Here is an 18031-nt window from a genome sequence, read left to right as displayed (position 1 = left end):
CCCAATAGCATGTATTGTAGTTCAATTATGTGTTTAACATCAAGTTTCAAGATGAATGTATGACCTACGAGCCATGGTGTTAAATTGAACTTATGTTAAATATAAATATCAAAATCCAAATAATGCTATCACCATACATTTTGTTTAAATTTATCATGAATATTATTAAACTACAAATAAAAAAAATAAACTTACAACAAAGTGCGAATATGTTACTAATCTATACATTTAATTTTACTAATGTACAAGAATCTATTCCTCCTTATATTATGCCACGTGACATAATTTTTTTGTTTTTTAATTTGTTTTTCATATTTTTTACTTTTTTCAATTACTTTTAAAAATTTTATAAATAAAATTTTAAAAATCTCAAAATTTTTTTAGATCTATTCTACCAATTTGTTTTTTCAATTTGTTTTAAATTCATATGTTAAATAAATTTTGTTCCTGTATTGAACTTAACTCAAGTGTCACATGGTGCTTCATAAGTTTTTGTCTTTTTAAAAAGTTTGAATTCTTTTGAAGCTTTTTTATTTTTTATTTTTTTATTTATGACTTATTTAAGTTGTATTATGTGGCAGTTGCTCACTTTCTCTCTTTTTTTTTTTGGTTTTTTAAGTTTTTTAGTTTTTTTTCAAATTTTCTAATATTTAATGAATGTTTTTTAAGAGTTTCATTATTTAGGTGAGATCCATTTTATATCAGTTTTTTATTTTAAGATTTATTTTTGACTTTTTGTGAGACTCATTTGATACAAAAAATATGTCACGTATTTGAATTGTTATTCTTTTTTTCTTTTTTAATACATATTTTTTATATTTTAAATTCATTTTTTGTCACATGTTTTTTTCCCTTTTTCTTTTTTAGTTAAAAAACCTTTTTTAAGAGGATGTGTTGCATTTTTTTTCTTTCTTTTAATTATTTTTAATTATTATATATTAAATAAATGTTTTTAAATTTTTGTTTTGTCAACTTGATATCAAGGGTATACCATTTGTTAATTTATTTTTTTATCATTTATTTTTTTTTGACTTTTTCTTTTTAAAATTTTTATTTTTTTAGTGTGGGATCTATTTGATATTATTAATTAAAAATATTTCTTTTTTTCATTTTTTTCTTTTATCAATTTCATAATTTTAAAAAATTTATTATAAAAACCTATCATTGTTGATATCGCATGTCAACTTAACTTTCTTCCTTTTTTTAATTTTTTTAAATTTTTTAATTAGATTATTTTATTAAAAAATCCACAGATGTATACAAATGATGACATTCTATTTCGTTTTTTTTTCTTTTTTCTCTTTTTTTAGTTGGATATTTTTTAACAAAAAGTAATAAATAATTATTTTTTTAAATATGAATAGAGGTATAAATAATAAAGCAACTTATATTTGTTAGGTTTTGATTTGTTCAAATCCGATATGTGTGTTTTTTTATTTGAGATCGAATGAGTTTTTTTTTTTTTTTTCTTAAAATCTAGATCGAATTGGAGACAAATTTATGGTGGTCCGTCTTACTTTGATTGTATGTATTACATTATATTCTTAATTATTTATTTAATTTAATTTTGATATATATATGTTTTATATAAAAATATTTTTTAATATCTTAATTTAATAAAAATATTATCATTATACATAATTAAAATATAATCCATCCATTATATAAATTTGATTTATTGATTTTTGCTTAATCCTCGTTCATGTTCAAGGTGCTATTTGATATATATTTTTTTTGTTTTTGCTTTTTTTTAGTTTTTTTATTTTTAATTTTAATTTAGATAAATTTTATAGAAAAAAAAGCTATATACATTCCCGTGGTATCTTAATTTGCTTTTTTCATTTCGTGTTTTAAATTAAATAAAATTTGAAATCAAGAGAACCAATGGATAAAAATGTCAAAATAATTCATCTTATAGGTTCCACTTAATTAGGTGTTTAAGTAATATTATAATGAGGTTTTTTTTTTTTATTTTGTCTTTTTTTATTAAAGTGATTTTATGAAAAAACCTAATGAAAGTGTTGATTTTGCATCCTAGTTGTTTTTTTTTTTTTTGTATTCTTAATTATATAAAATTTACATTAAAATGTATCAATTGATAAAAATATTAAAATAATTTGTATTTGATAAGTTTTAATTTATCTCAAATAAAAAGTAATTTTTAATAGGGATTGTCTTGAGATAGGGCCTTACTTATTTCAAGTTATATATAAAAATATATATTTTATTATTTATTTAATTATATATATATATATTGTATTAATAAAGTTATTTTTATATTAATATACAAAATTAATATTTTAAACTTAATATGATCTTTTATGGATTTTTTTTATTTTTTATTTTTTATTTTTCATTTTTCATTTTTTTTTGTTTTTTGTTTTTATTTTCTCCATTTATCTTTTTCAATTTTTGTATTTATTTTTTTATTAAATAAATTTTATGAAAAGACCTATGAAGATAACCTCGTATCATTTTTTTTATTTTTTAACTAAATAAATTTTATAAAAAAATATATGATGAATAAAGATGGAAAAACCAAAAATTTTTACATATAGCTAACAGGCATTTTTCTAGTTACTATAAAAGTTCAACAAATTTCAAAAGGCTGGAAAAAACCGTTTTATGGTGCCGATCACATGATTACTTTTGCTCGTGCTTCTCTCGACGGCACTGCAGATTTCATGAGGGTAGCTATTTATCAGCACCGCCTTCTCTTTGATAGTACTCATAATTTTCTGTTCCATCGCAGAAAAAGTAAAGCTGATTGAATTATTTTGAAATTTAGATTTTTTTTTGAACTAGAGATTGAATTTAGTGACTTTATCACGATTATCTAGCTGGTTCAATTGAGCTTAGCATCAAGTAAAAGTATTTCGTTTTTGAATTAATTCCTCTCTCGTAAATGGATCTTCTATTAGGTTTTCGACTTAATTAATTGTTTATTTATCTGTTTTTGAAAGGTCTGGAGATGGTTACGCCACCAATGGTCGAGTGAAGATCTCCCAAGGTATTATTTATCCCCCTTTTGAGTTTTTACATTTGACTACTATGTACCGATTTTATGCAAAATTATACAATTATATGTTGATTTTGGCTGTTTTGGATCTTTGTTACATTCTAATATAGTGTTTTTCCTCTGACAATGTTTGTCTCAGTTTTAGAATGAAAGTATATGTATAAAGTTCTAATTTGCAATGTGTAAATATACGGTGATTTATTAGGCAACTTCACCGCAGGCAGTCTTTGTATAGATAATTAGATTTTTTGAATTTTGATTAGGACTATTTGGTAAGACTAACGTCAAGATCTTTTGTTGTTCCTGAAGAAATGAGGCGATCACAAGAAGAAATGAGAAACCAAGGGGTTCTCTCTTTGGCTAGTTTGTTGCCAGAGGTGGGAGGAATTAGGTATTTGATCTTGAAGAAGTAAGAGGGTGGTTCAAACAATGTCATCGGATTGCTCCATTCTTTCAAGCTGGATTGGTATTCTACACAATATTTCATTGTTTGGCTGCTGAATGACTGGATACCCCTTCACTCCTAGGGGCAGCTCAAAGATTAGATTATATATTTTTACCTTGTACAACAAATTTGGGGGATTTAACTTGTGTTAACATATATTCATTGTCGTAATGCAGTTTGATGTAGAGAAACATCATGGGTTTTTGTTTGCTTGAAGAATCGGCAATAATCATTTTTAATGATTGTATAGTTTCTCAAAAAATCTCCAAGCATCGGAAATCCACTGTAAATGGTAATTTGTAGATATTTTCATATCTCCGAATCTATCAAGCATCCGTCCATAGATGGTAATCGGTATCTTTTGAGGAATGTAGAATTACATTCCCGAAATTGGTTTTTTCAGGTTCAAGTTGTTCAGATCATAACTATTAGGCTGGCCAGCTCATTTCCTTGTAAGATTCCATGTACAGAAATTGTCCAAATTCAGTTAAGCCGGCTCTTCCATCTCCGAGTAACCGCTCTGCACCTGATCTCTCTCTGTTCTTTTCTCCCTTCGAGATTTCAATTCAAATTTTCATCCGTTTCTGTCTCTCTGATTTTCCTTCACTTCTCCACAGTTGGACTTGGTTCCCTACACTGAGCTCTCATTCTCAGATTCTGTCGCTTGATCATTGTAAATATCCGAATAAAATAGAGATTAGAGACCGTAATCATATCTCTGTTAGAGAGTGAAATGGAGGGTTTAACTACGACGACGAGAGCAGAGAGATGGTTGAGATCGAAGCATCTAGAAACATCCAAGCCTTCTTTGGTGATGGCCTTTTTCTCCTGTGTCGCATGGCTCTACGTTGCTGGCCGGTTTGTAATTTCTTTATCTCCATTTTTGCTTCTCAATTGTTAACTCCACTGCACCAGTTTCGTGGAATTTATTTTTCATTTTGGATTTTATTTAAAGAAAAGGATCATAGAGCCCATATTTATATTCAATTAAATCAACCAAAATTTGTGTTAACAAATTGATTAATTAGAATTGCTGATTTGTTTGCATTTTTTATTTGGGTGAAAATTTGGTAAAAATTAGGTTGTGGCAAGATGCAAAGAACGGAACATTGCTTGCTAATCTTCTTAAGAAGAACATTGAACAGGTTTCTTTCTGCCTCACTTTTATTAGGATTTTGCAGCTGCTCTTAGCCTATTTCCTCTGTTATTATTTGTTGGTAAAATAGAATTTCTCTATTTATTAGATTATTGCAACAATCTAATCAACATTAAGATTTAAATAACCAGAAAATGTCTACTTTCCTTCTGGTGTCTTTTGCTTTTGTATTGATAGAGACCAAAGGTTCTTACAGTTAAAGATAAGCTAATGGTCTTAGGATGCAAGTATGTTCCTCAATTCTCATTCTTACTGTTCCTGTCCCACAATTTTTATGGTCTAATATGACTGTTTCTGTTTTTTGCATTGTGATATCATTCGAAATAATGAATTTGAACTTTAGGGATCAACAGAAGAGGATTGCAGAATCGGAGATGGATTTGACTTTAGCAAAGAGTCAAGGATACCTCAAGCACCGGTTGTGACAAAGTGAGTCTTCTTCAGAACAAAAGCTTCTGGCACTTATTGGAGTTTATACTGGATTTGGTAGTCATTTGAAACGAAATACATTTAGAGGATCTTGGATGCCTAGCGGTGAGTAGGGTGGTTTCTTATAGCCTAAAGTTTGATTTACATTTTCTGTTGGCTTTTACTTTCATTTTCTGGTGGTTGATAGTATTTCTACTACTATGCTGTTGTGTTATTAGAAATTCAGAACACTTGCTTTGCTATAGAAACCATATCTTATCAACATTGTTCTGGTTTTGACAGGTAATGTGTTAAAAAAACTGGAGGAAAGAGGAGTGGTGGTACGATTTGTGATTGTTCAGAGGTATTCCATAATATTCAACCCTTATTTTATTCTCATGGCTTTCATTTGGATTATTTCTCGTCTTTGCTTGGTTTCATTCCTCTGCTATTAACAAGGGCACAATTGGTGGGCACTGAATTAATTACCTTGAAATTTGTGGTGCTAATCAAGGTGATAGCTTGGATCGCAATATTGATGAGGAAAATTGTAAGACAAAGGATTTCTTTATAAGTGATAGAATTTGAATATGATTGCAAATTCAATTACTGAACTTTTGCTTCGAGGCCTAGATATCCTGCATAATGCTGAATCTTTTGTCTGCAATGATAGCAAGACCTTTATCAGAATGTTTCTGTAATTGGATGCAAGACTTTGGTTTTTATAAAAGTCTCTTTTTCCACTTGCTTATTGAAATCTGACTGGCTTAAACATAGATTTTAAGCAAACTTACCTCATGTTGATTTATCAGGAGGATCATGAGGAGGCTCAAGAGGAACTTCCTAAGAATATAAAATTTTTCTTCAGTACTGCAGTTAAAAATTGGGATACTGACTTTTACGTCAAAGTTGATGATAATATTGACATTGACCTTGGTAGGACTTCTGCCCTTTTCATTTGTATAGAATACTGAATATCACTACTTTTTGGCTCTTGGCTTATTTATGTTTACTCACTGGAACTCTAATAGATCATCTGGTCTTTTTCCTACTTGCAGAGGGGCTGATTGGACTTCTTAAACATCACTGTGGTCACAATTGTGCTTATATTGGATGCATGAAGTCAGGGGAAGTGGTTGCTGAAGAGTATGTATCTCCCGTATCTTAGTTTGTTATTTTCTGTTTACCTAAGATGAATCTAAACATACATGGATACACATATTTGCTATTACTTTATACATTTTCCCATATCTTTCAAAAGTTCATACCAAGTGCAATCCTCCCAAAAAAAATCCCTGTTATAGAAGCTAGAAGATGTTATTCATACTCAGTTATAAATATATTGATAATGCGAGTACATAAAATTATACCATGTACTTGTTTTTTTTTTTTCATAGCTGTCCCTTTGCTGATTGTAGCATGTCTGGACATTCTTGTTTATTTTTTTTGAACGTTTGATTATGTTTGCTTCTCCTCTAATGAAATCTGCGAGGATGTTCATTGTTTTAAAATGGTACTCTGAGCTTGAGTTGTTTACATTACATCCTAAGATTCCAAGTTCAGCTTTTGAGTACCTAAATTTTGTTGATTTCAGGGGAAGGCCTTGGTATGAACCTGACTGGTGGAAATTTGGGGATGAGAAATCGTAAGTTATCTAGCTTGTGGATGATTGCACTACCATATTTGGACTTTATGTGTTTTTCATACTATCCTCTTTTCTTTCCCTCTTTGTAGTTGCATAATTTGTTAAAAGCATGAACACTTAAAGTTCATCCATCTACTTTTTTAACTTTTTGGTTATTGTACCAGGGTCTGTTTGCGTGACATCTTCCTTCAAGGGGGGTCCTACCCTCTTTAATTTGGTAACCAGTTGCAATGCAATTTCTATATAAGATTTGTTATGTTCTTCTGTTCAGGTATTTTAGGCATGCCTCTGGTTCACTTCTTATACTCTCCAAAAATCTTGCTCCATATATCAACATAAACAAGTTAGTTGTTATTTGTTGATGCTATTAACTTTGAAAGCATGAGACACACATTCTACTTTGAGGTTCTGAAACTGAAAGGAAACTAAGGTGTCTTGACATTAGTGACTAATACAGTTTGGGTGTTATAAAAACTTGTAATCATTTCAGGTAGGGTAGTCCACCTGCTGAGTATTTATATGTCATAAACTGAATGGAGGATAAGCTAAATACATATCTGCTTTATGTGTCAATTATCAACTGCTTTCCATTGCATGCAAAGTTGAACATAGTCAATGATTCATTTTGAAAAGTTTGTGCTGTGAACTATTCCTTGCTTCCATTTAATGTGAATTAAGTTGCTTAAAATCTCCAAATGAGTTCGAATTTTACCTCAGCTAGCTTATATTATATGCAGTGCATCTCTGAAGACTTATGTTCATGATGATATATCTGTGGGATCTTGGATGATGGGTGTCCAGGCAACTTATACAGATGACAATTGTCTTTGCTGCTGTAGCATTAGACAAGGTGAACTTGCCTCCATCCTATATTCTTGTTAAAACTTTATACGTCTTTTACATACATACATACATATATATATATATATATATCTTCTTTTTTTGAAGTAAATAAACTTTTCATTCATCAACCAGAAAAATCAGCATCTTTAAGTACAAGGTGTCAAATAATCTCTGGGCACTTCTCAATCCATTGCTTAGAGATCTGAGTATCTAACACATGTTTTGCTATTCCATGGGCTACTCCATTCCCACTTTTCCTTGCATGATTAACTCTGCACGAGGAAAAACCTGCTGCCAAGGCTTTAGCTTCTTCTATTATTGTGCCTATGGGGGACAGATCATGGTTTTGGGTGGCCCAATTTCTTGATGATGTACAGAGCATCCCCTTCCAGAATAATGTCAGTGAAACTCCTTTCCTTAGCAAAAGCTAATCCCTGAGAAGCTACCATTGCCTCGATGCAGAAAGCATCAGTTTTCCATGCAAGATCTCAATACATGCCCCTCTCACTTGGCCCACAGCATCCCTGACCACCACTCCAATTCCTCCAAGCCTCCTGTTTACATCAACCGCATCATCAAAATTCACTTTGAGCTGTCCCCATTCTGGTGGTTTCCATTTTTGTTGAGGCTATTCATTGCTACCCGTTCGCTTCTCCTGTGCCAGTGTATGTTCATGGAGATAGTTCCTTGCAAATGCTGCTGTCAGACCCGCCTCTCTTCGAGCTTCCCCATGAACCTCTCTATTTCTGTCTGTCCAGATAGCCCACATTGCAATCATAAATGGGTAAAATTTTGGAGAATCTCTCTTTCCTGTCACGTGGAGTAACCATCCCATCGTGTTACTAAAATCCTCTGCTTCTCCATCCCAGTTAAACTTCAAATGTTTCCACACTTCTTTTGCACATGGACATTTAAGCACCGCGTGAAGGACGGATTCCTCTGCCACTCCACATCTCGTGCATGTGGCTCCATTAATTATTTGCTTTCTCTCCAGGTTTTGATGCACTGGAATTATTCCCCTGCTTACTTTCCGGACCAATATTTTGATCTTTGCTGGCACTTGTGCTGCCCAAATGTTCTGCCAGAGCTTCCTGCAAGCATTATCATTCTCGTTTCCTCCCTCCTCCTATCCATCCTCTTGTGCCATTCTTTATAGCAGCCTATAGCCACTTTTGACTGTATACTCCCCTTTATTATCAAAATGCCAGACCATTGCATCCTTGGAGCCAAGTTTACTTGAAGGCAGTGCACATATGGCAGCTGCTACCTCTGGTTGAAACATCTCCTGGATTAGTTCCCATTTCCAGCAGCGTGTATCCTCATCTATCAAAACCGAGACCAAGCTGTTCTCCAATAATCCCTTCAGTGATGTGATCATAAAGCCTTTGTTGTTGTCTTTCCAAATCTTCACAGTTTTCCCATCACCAATTCTCCATCGCAATCCTTGGTTGAGCAAAGCTTTTGTGGCCCATATACTCCTCCATGTCATGGACGGTTGATGCCCCAATTCAGCCTCCATGAAGGACACATTTGCAAAATGCCTTGCCTTTAATACCCTGTCGACCAATGTTCCTGTAATAGTTGCTATCCACCAACCTTGTTTTGCTAACATGGCTTTGTTAAAATCTCCCATTTCCTGAAAGCCCACTCCACTTTGAAGCTTGGATTTACTCATCTTCTAATTGAGCCGGTGAATCCCTTTCCTTATCGTTCTGCCACCAATATTTGTTAATAAGTCCATTAATCTCATAACACAATGATTTTGGGAGTAATACTCATTGCATAGGACAGAATAGCTTGAAGTATGGACTTAATTAAGACTTCTTTTGCCCCCTGTAACAGAGTTTGTTGTCCCCATCCCCTTTTTTTGCTTGGATCAGTGACTGCATTTCAGAAAAATAAATAGAAAAGTTAAAACACAAATCAATTTAATCATTTCTTCAGACAAAGGGTATGAGCTCTAGGACTTAGCAGTTGGTTCCTTTACCTGTTATGATCTTTAGGTGGCTATTATAAGCATACATTTCTGCATTTTTTTATTTTATTTTTGTGAAAGATGGTTTATGGTATTATTTATCAAATATACATTCAAGGTGCAGGGCACCTAGTGATTTAGCAATGCAGCTTGTATTAACAAATGAGTATCTTGTACCGTCTAAGTTTCTGATAAGGTGTGTTCCGTGGCTTGAGAAGGGAACATAGCTACCTTTTCATCAGTTTAAAAGCCACCAATTTGTGAATGTCTATTGCTTTTTGCAACATCATGTGGACATCTTTTAACTGGATACAGCAGCAGTGAGGGATTTTCTGGAGCGTCATTCTTTTTCTTTTAATAGAAGTAGGATTTTTTTTAGAGGATGAACACAGGTTAATCTGCTATTGGTGCTAAGGAAAATCCTTGAGAAATGAAAGCCTTGAAAAATGCATCAGCAAAAAGAGAAAAAGAAAAGCCACTTTCGTCCATGCTATGCTTCTTGCAATAGGGAGAACGTTATGATTTTCTCCATATTCGGCATCATGTCTTAAAGCTAATTAATTAAATTTCGATTTTGAGTTATTTGCGTTAGAGCGTGAAAATTTTAGTACTCCTAGCATGTGCTTTTGAACACCAGTTGACTCGCCTTTTACAGATTGAAGTAGCAATATATTGCCATCATTAATACAGTTTGATCAAATCCAGAAAATTATGGCAACCGAATCGAGAAAACGTTAAAAATCTAAGATGCATTACTAAAATTACCAAGGCATGAATTTACAGCTACGATTTGCTTCAACATTATATAAATCGACACAGATGCACCCTTAGATGATCACAGACCTTGATCCTACAATGGCTTCTGCCACCAAGTCTTTTGTAAGAATTCTTCTTCTGAGTCTCGTTAGCCAAGGTAAGATACTTTGTTTTTTTGTAGACAATGCAAAGCATTTTCAGACAAGTTGACGCAAGCGGTTTTTTTTTTTTTTTTTTGGCGGCTCTAATTTTAAATACAGGAATTTGTCTTTGCACCTTGAACGACATCATTGTTGGGACCGTCAGAACTGGAAAAGAGATACAAGGTAAGCCTGAATGGAAGGTGACAGTTACCAACAACTGCAAATGCACTCAACACGAACTAAAGCTAGCTTGCAAGGGATTCCAGTCCGTCGAAACTGTGGATCCAAACATCCTTGAGAAGCAAGGTGACAATTGCCTTGTCATCAAAGGCAACGCTTTAAAAGGTTTCACTTCAGTTAGTTTCGCCTATGCTAGGGATCCTCCTTTTCTATTGTGGCCTTCTGGGTCCATTATTGAGGCCTGTTAGAAACAATTCTTCCTAGTTTGTAGTGATAAATTAATGCCCAAAAATAAGGCTCATTTATTATTGAAACCTATAAAAGGTTGAAAGCTTTATTCTCAATTTCAAGTTGGTTGCAAGCTCTGCAGAATCCCCAAAAATGGATGTCTTAACTTTGGATGAATAAGCAACTTTACTAACAAAAACAATCACAAATATAACAATGAAGTCACTCACTAAACGGATTTTAAAGTATGCATGACAAATACAACCACTTATTAAAACAGTATAAAGCTTAGCCAGTGTTATATCTGTTTTTGTTAATACTTCAAATTAATTAGACATGCAAATTGCCAACTGATAGGCCTTTTCATAAAATTTGCAACAGCCAGTCATTACTACCTCAAGAGTTAAAACATGTAAATTCCAAACTGCTTTGGCTCTCTTTCATCATATTTCTAACATCAGCAGTGTAATTTCCACCCCTCCTATTGAATTTAGTGCTCGTAGGATGATGATGAAAAAACATTATGATGGTTAAGATTCATAATTACTCTCCTATTTTGAATCTTAACCATTGGATTAAAATATCATCCTTATTCCTTTTCTTCTGTCTATTTCCATCTTCCCACCAAGCAAAACCTATCTTCCTTTCATCCCTCCATCTTACTCCTCAATCCTCACCCAACCCTTTTTTCCTAAAGAAACGTTAGACATTTTTTGGAAATTGCTAAGCCTCCGCTTGGAATCTTGGAAATAACTAGAGGCGTAAGCCAAGCATGCTTGGAAGAGAGCATTTTGAAGGTGGTGAAGCATAAATGTAATCCTCAACGGAATGAAGCAGAGCTTATACAATGACACTCTTAACTGTACACTAAGAAATATGAAACAGGTCTGGTTTCTAGAAATGTCAAAATCTTATCTACTCTATATTTTGGACAGACACCCTTAGTCCACAGCCCAAATCTGCCCATCCTAACTTCCCACTCCACCTCAGCAAGACAAAATAAAAAACAAGAAAAAAGATCCAAGCTCATTTTCGCTTTTTAGTGGGTGGCTGAAGTTCTTCCTCTTCCTCTTCTTCGCCCTCTTCTTCTTCCTCCTCCTCACCATCATCGTCATCGTCGTTGTCATCGTCATCATCGTCATCATCCTCCTCTCCACTGCCACCATCCCCATTGGCCTCGGGTTCATCCTCTGGATCCCCTTCATTTTTACCCTCTTCACCAGATCCATCTTCCTCCTCACCTCCATCTTCATCTTGATCATCTGCTGCTTCATCTTCCTCGTCATCATCATCATCCTCAGTGTCACAGGCATCCTTGTTGCCAGGACCAGGTTTACTCACCGCAAGAAGCCGAGCAAGTGGAAACCTGCAAAAGCAGATTGACCAAATTTCCCCATTCCACAGAAGAAGAACAAGAACAAGTTAGACAAAATAATTAGTGCAACTAACCCTGCATATGCTTCAGGCTCTTTGATGAAGACATCAATTCCATTAGGCAGAGTTCCCATCTGGAAAAAAACACCAAACTCATGCTGAGGAGAAAAATAGTGTTCTTCCAAGTGCAGTTTGTGAGCAATGTATAAAAAGTAAGCAGATAACACATCAAAGGACACAATTCTAGGAATCCAAAAAATGAAATTACCCATTGCCATATCACTTATAAATAAACTTTTGGACCAAATAACAAACAAACAAACATTCTTGCACCAAACACAAACAAATAACAATGAAGCTGTTCTTAAATCCTAAAAGTAGTGGCATGCTTTCACAAACTCACTATACCTTCTACACTCTTTCCTCTATAAACACCCTAATTAAGTTCTTCCTTAACATTCTACTATACTATATTATATGATAGGGGAGTTGCCAGAAAATATTTTTAGTTGGGTCATATTTCAACTTTCCTTATATGAACATGATATTATCTATAAATTATATTATTGAAAAAAATTATGTTAAATCTGAAAGTTTTAATTTTAAAAAACTATAAAATATATTATCTAGTTACTTTGTTTAAAAGTTAATATACATCAAGAAAAGAAATCAATAAGCAAATTAAATAAAAAATCAACCAAACAATATGCAATTTTGGATAAAACCAACATTTTATGCAACTTGAATCTAGAGACTTAAAGATTTGAGGGTTTACTTCTTACTATTACGACAAGATTTAGTTACAAATAAATAATATTTTCAAATAAGTAAAAGTAAAAAATTAATCTATGTGATAATATATTTGAAAATAAGCCACATTTCAAACTTTAATCAAATATTTTTTTTACTGGTCAAATTATATTGAATAAAAAATTTATAATCATATATAATATAAATATAAGACTTTTTAAGAAATTTTTTTACCCTCTTTCCTTTTTAAACTTTTACTAATTTTAGTGGGGTCAATATTAGTAAATTACACAAAAAAATTTTAAGACACTAATGCTAAATTAAGTTTATTTGAGAATTGAGTGGCTATTTTGTATGTTGCTACGCCAATGCTAGATGAGAATGAAAACATTATAGACAACCTACTAGGCAAAGTAACAAAATCCCTAGCCTCAAAAAAGACTATTAAAAACAAAAATTGCATTGAATCTGAAAATTTAAACTTCTAGTTTCTAGAACAATGCAATCAAATCATCACACAAAAGTTGTCAATAAATTCAAGGAAAATCATAAATCCTTATAAAGCAAAGACCACTCAAAACCATTGACCCAAAATAAAATATTGCAACTTTACACATTTAAGGTAAATTGGAAAGAAAAAAAAGAAAGAGAATTATACCATCATAAGCAACCAAGAGACAGATTTTGTAGCAACAATGGCGGTCTCAACAACCATAGCTTGCAGTGCAAAGCCCACGAAACTGTCCAAGACGACAGCGTTCATGGGTAGACTTCCCATTTTCGTGACCTTTGACATATCGTAGACAGAGAGGAGCGAAAAATCTAGAGAGGAATAAAAGAAAGGAACCCCAATTGAAGAGGTAAAATTAAAGATCGAATTATGTCTTTGAAATTTTGGTGGTTTATGTTAGGGTTTTGGAGATATCATTAGTATCAAGAACCAGAAGGACACGGCTTTAGAAAAGCGTTTGAGGTCAGAGATAAAGAGGACGTTGGTCTTGGAGTTATGGATGACAGCTAGAATCAACACCGTTTGTCTTTGTTCATGGACACAATCATGATCTGTGCGCTTTTTTCATCAGGAAATGGGCACGATTGCCGTTGACATGTTTAAATGATTAGCTTTGACCTTAAGACTTTCGGACTATTACACTTTCCTCTTAAAAAATCATATATTCATTTTAGGTTATGCTTTAATTTATAAATAGAAAAATTATTAATTCAATATTTAAAATTTATAATTATTTTTTATTTTGTAGTTTAATCATTAGATTAAAAATTTTTACATCTTCACTATTTTTTAAGTCTTTCTATCAAGTAAAGGTTGATAACATTTAACCTATAATTTTTTATACTATATTATTATATTTATTCAATCACATTAAAAAATTATGTAGAGGCATGTCACTTATAAATATGAGTTCTATATAAAACTCTTATATTCTTAATACAATTCAAATTTGTGATTGATTAATTATATTATAATTATTGTAAAAGCATTAGTCCTATTAAGCTTTAGGCTTATGATCTAAATTTAATGATAGTTTTGACGTTGTAGTATGAAAGGTAGAAAGACCATAATAAGCCTTTAGTATCTTTCACCTTTTAAGGGTGTTTGGTTAATGGATTTTAGAATTCCCCTTAAAATTATTTTTTAATATAATTCTTATGTTTCATTTATTAATTTGATTCTTTGAGAATTTTAAGATTTTCAATATTGTTAAAAAACGAAAAACAATTTTGAATTACAAACTCACCTCTCTTTAAAGTTTTTTAAAATTTTTGATGAAATGCAAAATTATTCCATTTTTGTCCTAGATAAATGATTTTTATAGTCTATTCTACTCTTTAATATCAAAGAAATTGCACCATAAACTAAGACACAAACTGACATGCATAGAGTATTCCAAGTCTTATCCTTTGACATTAGCAATGACTATATTAGATTTCATTTTTCAAAAAATATAAAATTAATTCAGTTTTTATTTGTATTGAGTTTTTATTCGATAAGATTAAATTTGTATTTAGTTTGTACAATTGATTTGAGTTTATTTAACAAAAATATAATAATTGTTAATATATGTATATATTTTTTAAAAAATTGTAATTATTTGAAATTAAAATATATTTAATGAATTTAGGGATTATAGTTAAATTTTTGTTTTCAATTTATTAAAAAATTATATTTCAAAATTTTATAGTTTGAACAAAAACTACGTTATTTAGATAAAACTATAATCTATCTTGAAAATATAGAATTTTGAATAAAAAAAAATTTACTTTTCAAAATTCTATAATTTCAACAAAAACTGTATTTTTAAGATTAAAAATGTAATTTTTGTTGAAAATAAATTATGAAAAAATTATTTTCTCTTTGATTCTATATTTTCAACAAAGATTACATTTTTTAAAAATGTAATTTTTATTGAAAATATATTATGAAAAAATTGTAATTTTCTTTTGGTTTTATAGTTTCTACAAATACTGCATTTTTAAAATAAAAAACATAATCCTTATTAAAAATAGATTATGAAAAAAATAATTTTTTTTATAATTCTTTACTTTCAACAAAAATTGCATTTTAAGATAAAAAAATGTAATTCTTGTTAAAAATATATTATTAAAAAATAATTATTTTTCAAAAATTTTTACTTTCAACAAAAATTACTTTTTTAAAGATAAAAAGGTAGTCCTTAATATAAATATATTATGCAAAAAATTTTATTTTTTAGAATTCTTTATTCTCAACAAAGATTGCTTTTTTAAAATAAAAGCGTAATCCTTGTTGCTTTAAAATTTTATAATTTTAACAAAAATCATATTTTTAAAATAAAAATGTAGTCCTTGTTGCTACTTATAGCAAAATCAAAATAAAACCTAAAATATATTTACTTAATATTATTATATATAAAACCTAAAGGTCATGTATGGTGCATAAGATGATGGATATGATAAGATAATAATTATTTCATATCATATTTGGTTTTTATCTAAAGAAATGATAAGATTGTAATGATGATTAATCATTCTCACGGCATAAAATGATTTAATCCTCTCAAAGTGGAGATAATTATCTATAATCAATGGGATTGAATTTATATGTTCTATTGCACCCGTAAAAACTATATCAATAATTTAAATTGTATAAATTTTGAGGAATAATAATTTTAAATAATAAATAAATTATCATAGCCTAATCTTTGCATACATTAAACATAAGATAAAATGAAATTATAATCTAATCATATTCATAATATTATCTTACCCTATTACAATCATATGCACCAAACATACCCAAAATAACTTTACTTAATATTATCTTATATCTTATATAAATATATAAAAGCCAAAGTCTTAGCAAAAAAAAAGAAAATGTCCAAAGTGGATGGCCTATATTATTGACATGTAGACAATATTAAAAAATTGTCATGCATAGTCTAATAAATGCATTTTAATAATAAAAAAAAATTAAATTAAATAAATTTATTTTTTGTTATTCACCTTAAATCATTTTTAAATAAATTTATAGAGAAAGTAATAACAGTTTAATTGCATCATTAATATATAGAATAATTTTGTGTGAAACTTTTTTCAATTATAAATATTCAACACTAAATTACATTTGTGTTAAAAATATTCACTTTCTAATATTCAATTCTACTTTTTAAAATATAAATAGGTTTTCATTGTCAATTCACTGTTTTGCATTGATTATCCAACTAGTGAATGTAATTTTGGTATTTAATAAGGTAATTTATTAGCTTAAATAAATATATAAATCATTTAATCTCAAGAATTTAAATAAAAAAAAAAAAGCTTAGTTATTTTTTAACATATTTTTCGTTTCATCCTATATAGGTGTTTTTTTTGGGAATCTTCTTATAAATGATTACCATATAAAACATCTTAATTTAAGTTATAATTTACTCATGCTTAAAAGTTTTCAAAAGATACAAATAGACTTTTCATAATAAAAGCTAAAAACATGTTAATAATTAAATAATCCATTATAATTTATTTGCTTAAATTACTCCAAAATTTACAAAAATTTCCCTATTATAAATAGAGAACCCTTTTATACTAAGATTATTCAAAGGTTTACCAAAACCTTCCAAATACATTTCTTTAGTTGTGATTTGATAAATCTCTACCCAAAAGATTTCATTGAATCTCTTTTACGGCAACCAATGATTTTGATATTTAGCCTTTTTGTAGTTTGATTTAATTTTTAATAACTGTTAACAATAAAAATGTAAAACAAATAAAATTGTATTGATTTACTTTAGGTAATGTTTCTCTTTTGTTTACTTTTTTCAACCAACAGATTTTTTACTTTATCATACTGGGTAGTGCTTCTCTTTTATTTTTTTTGAAAGAAAATCGGATTCCATTCATTCATTTGCTGATATGCATTCTTCAATAATAACATTAGTTATAAATTCAAGACTTTCCTCAATCCAAAATCTATTGTTTATAGCACTTAAGCTATTATTTGCTAGCTAGTGAGCTGCCATTTTGCCGTTTCTTTGAATGTGCTTAATGAGACAATTTTGAAATTGTTTCTTCTTTGTCTTCGCTTCTTCTGTGATTACTCCAATTAGTGATAAGTTTGGCCCTGTTGCATTAAGGGTTTTAATTATTCTCAGAGCATCTCTTTCTAAGATTATCCTCATAAATCCCATATCATGTGCAAACGTAAGTGCTTGGATGGCTGATTGGGCTTCTGCATAAAAGGGGCCAGAATCTCACTTGTGCACTCTCGTATTACAATGCCTGCTCCCCCTCTCTTTTGTCTCATCTCTACTGCCCCATCAAAATTGACCTTGATAGTATCATTACTAAGTAGTGTCCATCTCACATGTCCATGCTGTAACACTATGTTTTTAACCTGTGCTGCATTAATCTCCATCATGTACTTCCTAATAAAATGTACCATTTCCTGCAAGTCTCTTTTTTCCCCCCATTCAAGACATTGTTTCTTTCATTCCATATAGCCCATGCAGTGGTCATGCTGACTTTTAGTTGCTCTTTGTCAGCTGACGTGCATAGTCGCTCCACCATATTGCATGTCTATCATCACTATTGGGAGTCATCTGGTTTATGTTCAAA

The 18031-nt window shown here is 30.6% G+C and overlaps 2 protein-coding genes and 1 pseudogene across 5 annotated transcripts; 2 read left to right on the top strand and 1 right to left on the bottom strand.

Annotated features, from left to right (window-relative positions):
• Positions 1 to 2520: 2520 nt before the first annotated feature.
• On the top strand, positions 2521 to 10074 carry LOC111302871 (hydroxyproline O-galactosyltransferase HPGT3-like; annotated as a pseudogene). The gene is made up of 13 exons (XR_016326511.1): positions 2521 to 2690; positions 2964 to 3010; positions 3329 to 3756; positions 3839 to 3975; positions 4082 to 4322; positions 4546 to 4609; positions 4798 to 4847; positions 4964 to 5154; positions 5332 to 5392; positions 5841 to 5964; positions 6087 to 6174; positions 6623 to 6673; positions 6838 to 10074. The product of XR_016326511.1 is annotated as a hydroxyproline O-galactosyltransferase HPGT3-like (transcript).
• On the top strand, positions 6914 to 10914 carry LOC111304047 (Beta-1,3-N-Acetylglucosaminyltransferase family protein). Of its 3 annotated transcripts, XM_022900566.2 has the most exons (4): positions 6928 to 6944; positions 7411 to 7523; positions 10275 to 10404; positions 10508 to 10914. In XM_022900566.2, the coding sequence occupies exons 3-4, from the start codon at positions 10323 to 10325 to the stop codon at positions 10816 to 10818; spliced, it is 393 nt and encodes a 130-aa protein (XP_022756301.2). In that variant the 5' UTR covers positions 6928 to 6944; positions 7411 to 7523; positions 10275 to 10322; the 3' UTR covers positions 10819 to 10914. The 3 variants fall into 3 exon arrangements, with proteins under 3 accessions (XP_089598070.1, XP_022756301.2, XP_089598071.1); XM_089741944.1 differs by having other exon boundaries at positions 6914 to 6944; positions 7411 to 10404; XM_089741945.1 differs by lacking the exon at positions 6928 to 6944 and having other exon boundaries at positions 7415 to 7523; positions 9616 to 10404.
• Positions 10915 to 11587: 673 nt separating this feature from the next.
• On the bottom strand, positions 11588 to 13996 carry LOC111302870 (uncharacterized). The gene is made up of 3 exons (XM_022898741.2): positions 13581 to 13996; positions 12248 to 12306; positions 11588 to 12164 (listed from the first exon to the last, which is right to left on the bottom strand). The coding sequence occupies exons 1-3, from the start codon at positions 13716 to 13718 to the stop codon at positions 11825 to 11827; spliced, it is 537 nt and encodes a 178-aa protein (XP_022754476.1). The 5' UTR covers positions 13719 to 13996; the 3' UTR covers positions 11588 to 11824.
• Positions 13997 to 18031: the final 4035 nt, after the last annotated feature.

This window comes from Durio zibethinus, chromosome 13, assembly GCF_047325235.1.
Source record: "Durio zibethinus cultivar Kanyao isolate XHJ-2024 chromosome 13, ASM4732523v1, whole genome shotgun sequence".
Taxonomy (NCBI): Eukaryota; Viridiplantae; Streptophyta; class Magnoliopsida; order Malvales; family Malvaceae; genus Durio; species Durio zibethinus.
The sequence above is the reverse complement of the archived record's forward strand: the minus strand, read 5'-3'. Positions and strand labels throughout refer to the sequence as shown.

What these genes read in the sequence shown, in the direction of transcription:
- LOC111304047 (XM_089741944.1), top strand. Translation starts at nt 10,323, where the DNA reads ATGATCACAGACCTTGATCCTACAATGGCTTCTGCCACCAAGTCTTTT. An exon ending in TCTGAGTCTCGTTAGCCAAG is followed by an intron (nt 10,405 to 10,507) that starts GTAAGATACTTT and finishes TTTTAAATACAG; the next exon opens with GAATTTGTCTTTGCACCTTG.
- LOC111302870 (XM_022898741.2), bottom strand. Translation starts at nt 13,718, where the DNA reads ATGTCAAAGGTCACGAAAATGGGAAGTCTACCCATGAACGCTGTCGTC. An exon ending in TCTCTTGGTTGCTTATGATG is followed by an intron (nt 12,307 to 13,580) that starts GTATAATTCTCT and finishes GTTTTTTTCCAG; the next exon opens with ATGGGAACTCTGCCTAATGG. An exon ending in GAGCCTGAAGCATATGCAGG is followed by an intron (nt 12,165 to 12,247) that starts GTTAGTTGCACT and finishes CTGCTTTTGCAG; the next exon opens with GTTTCCACTTGCTCGGCTTC.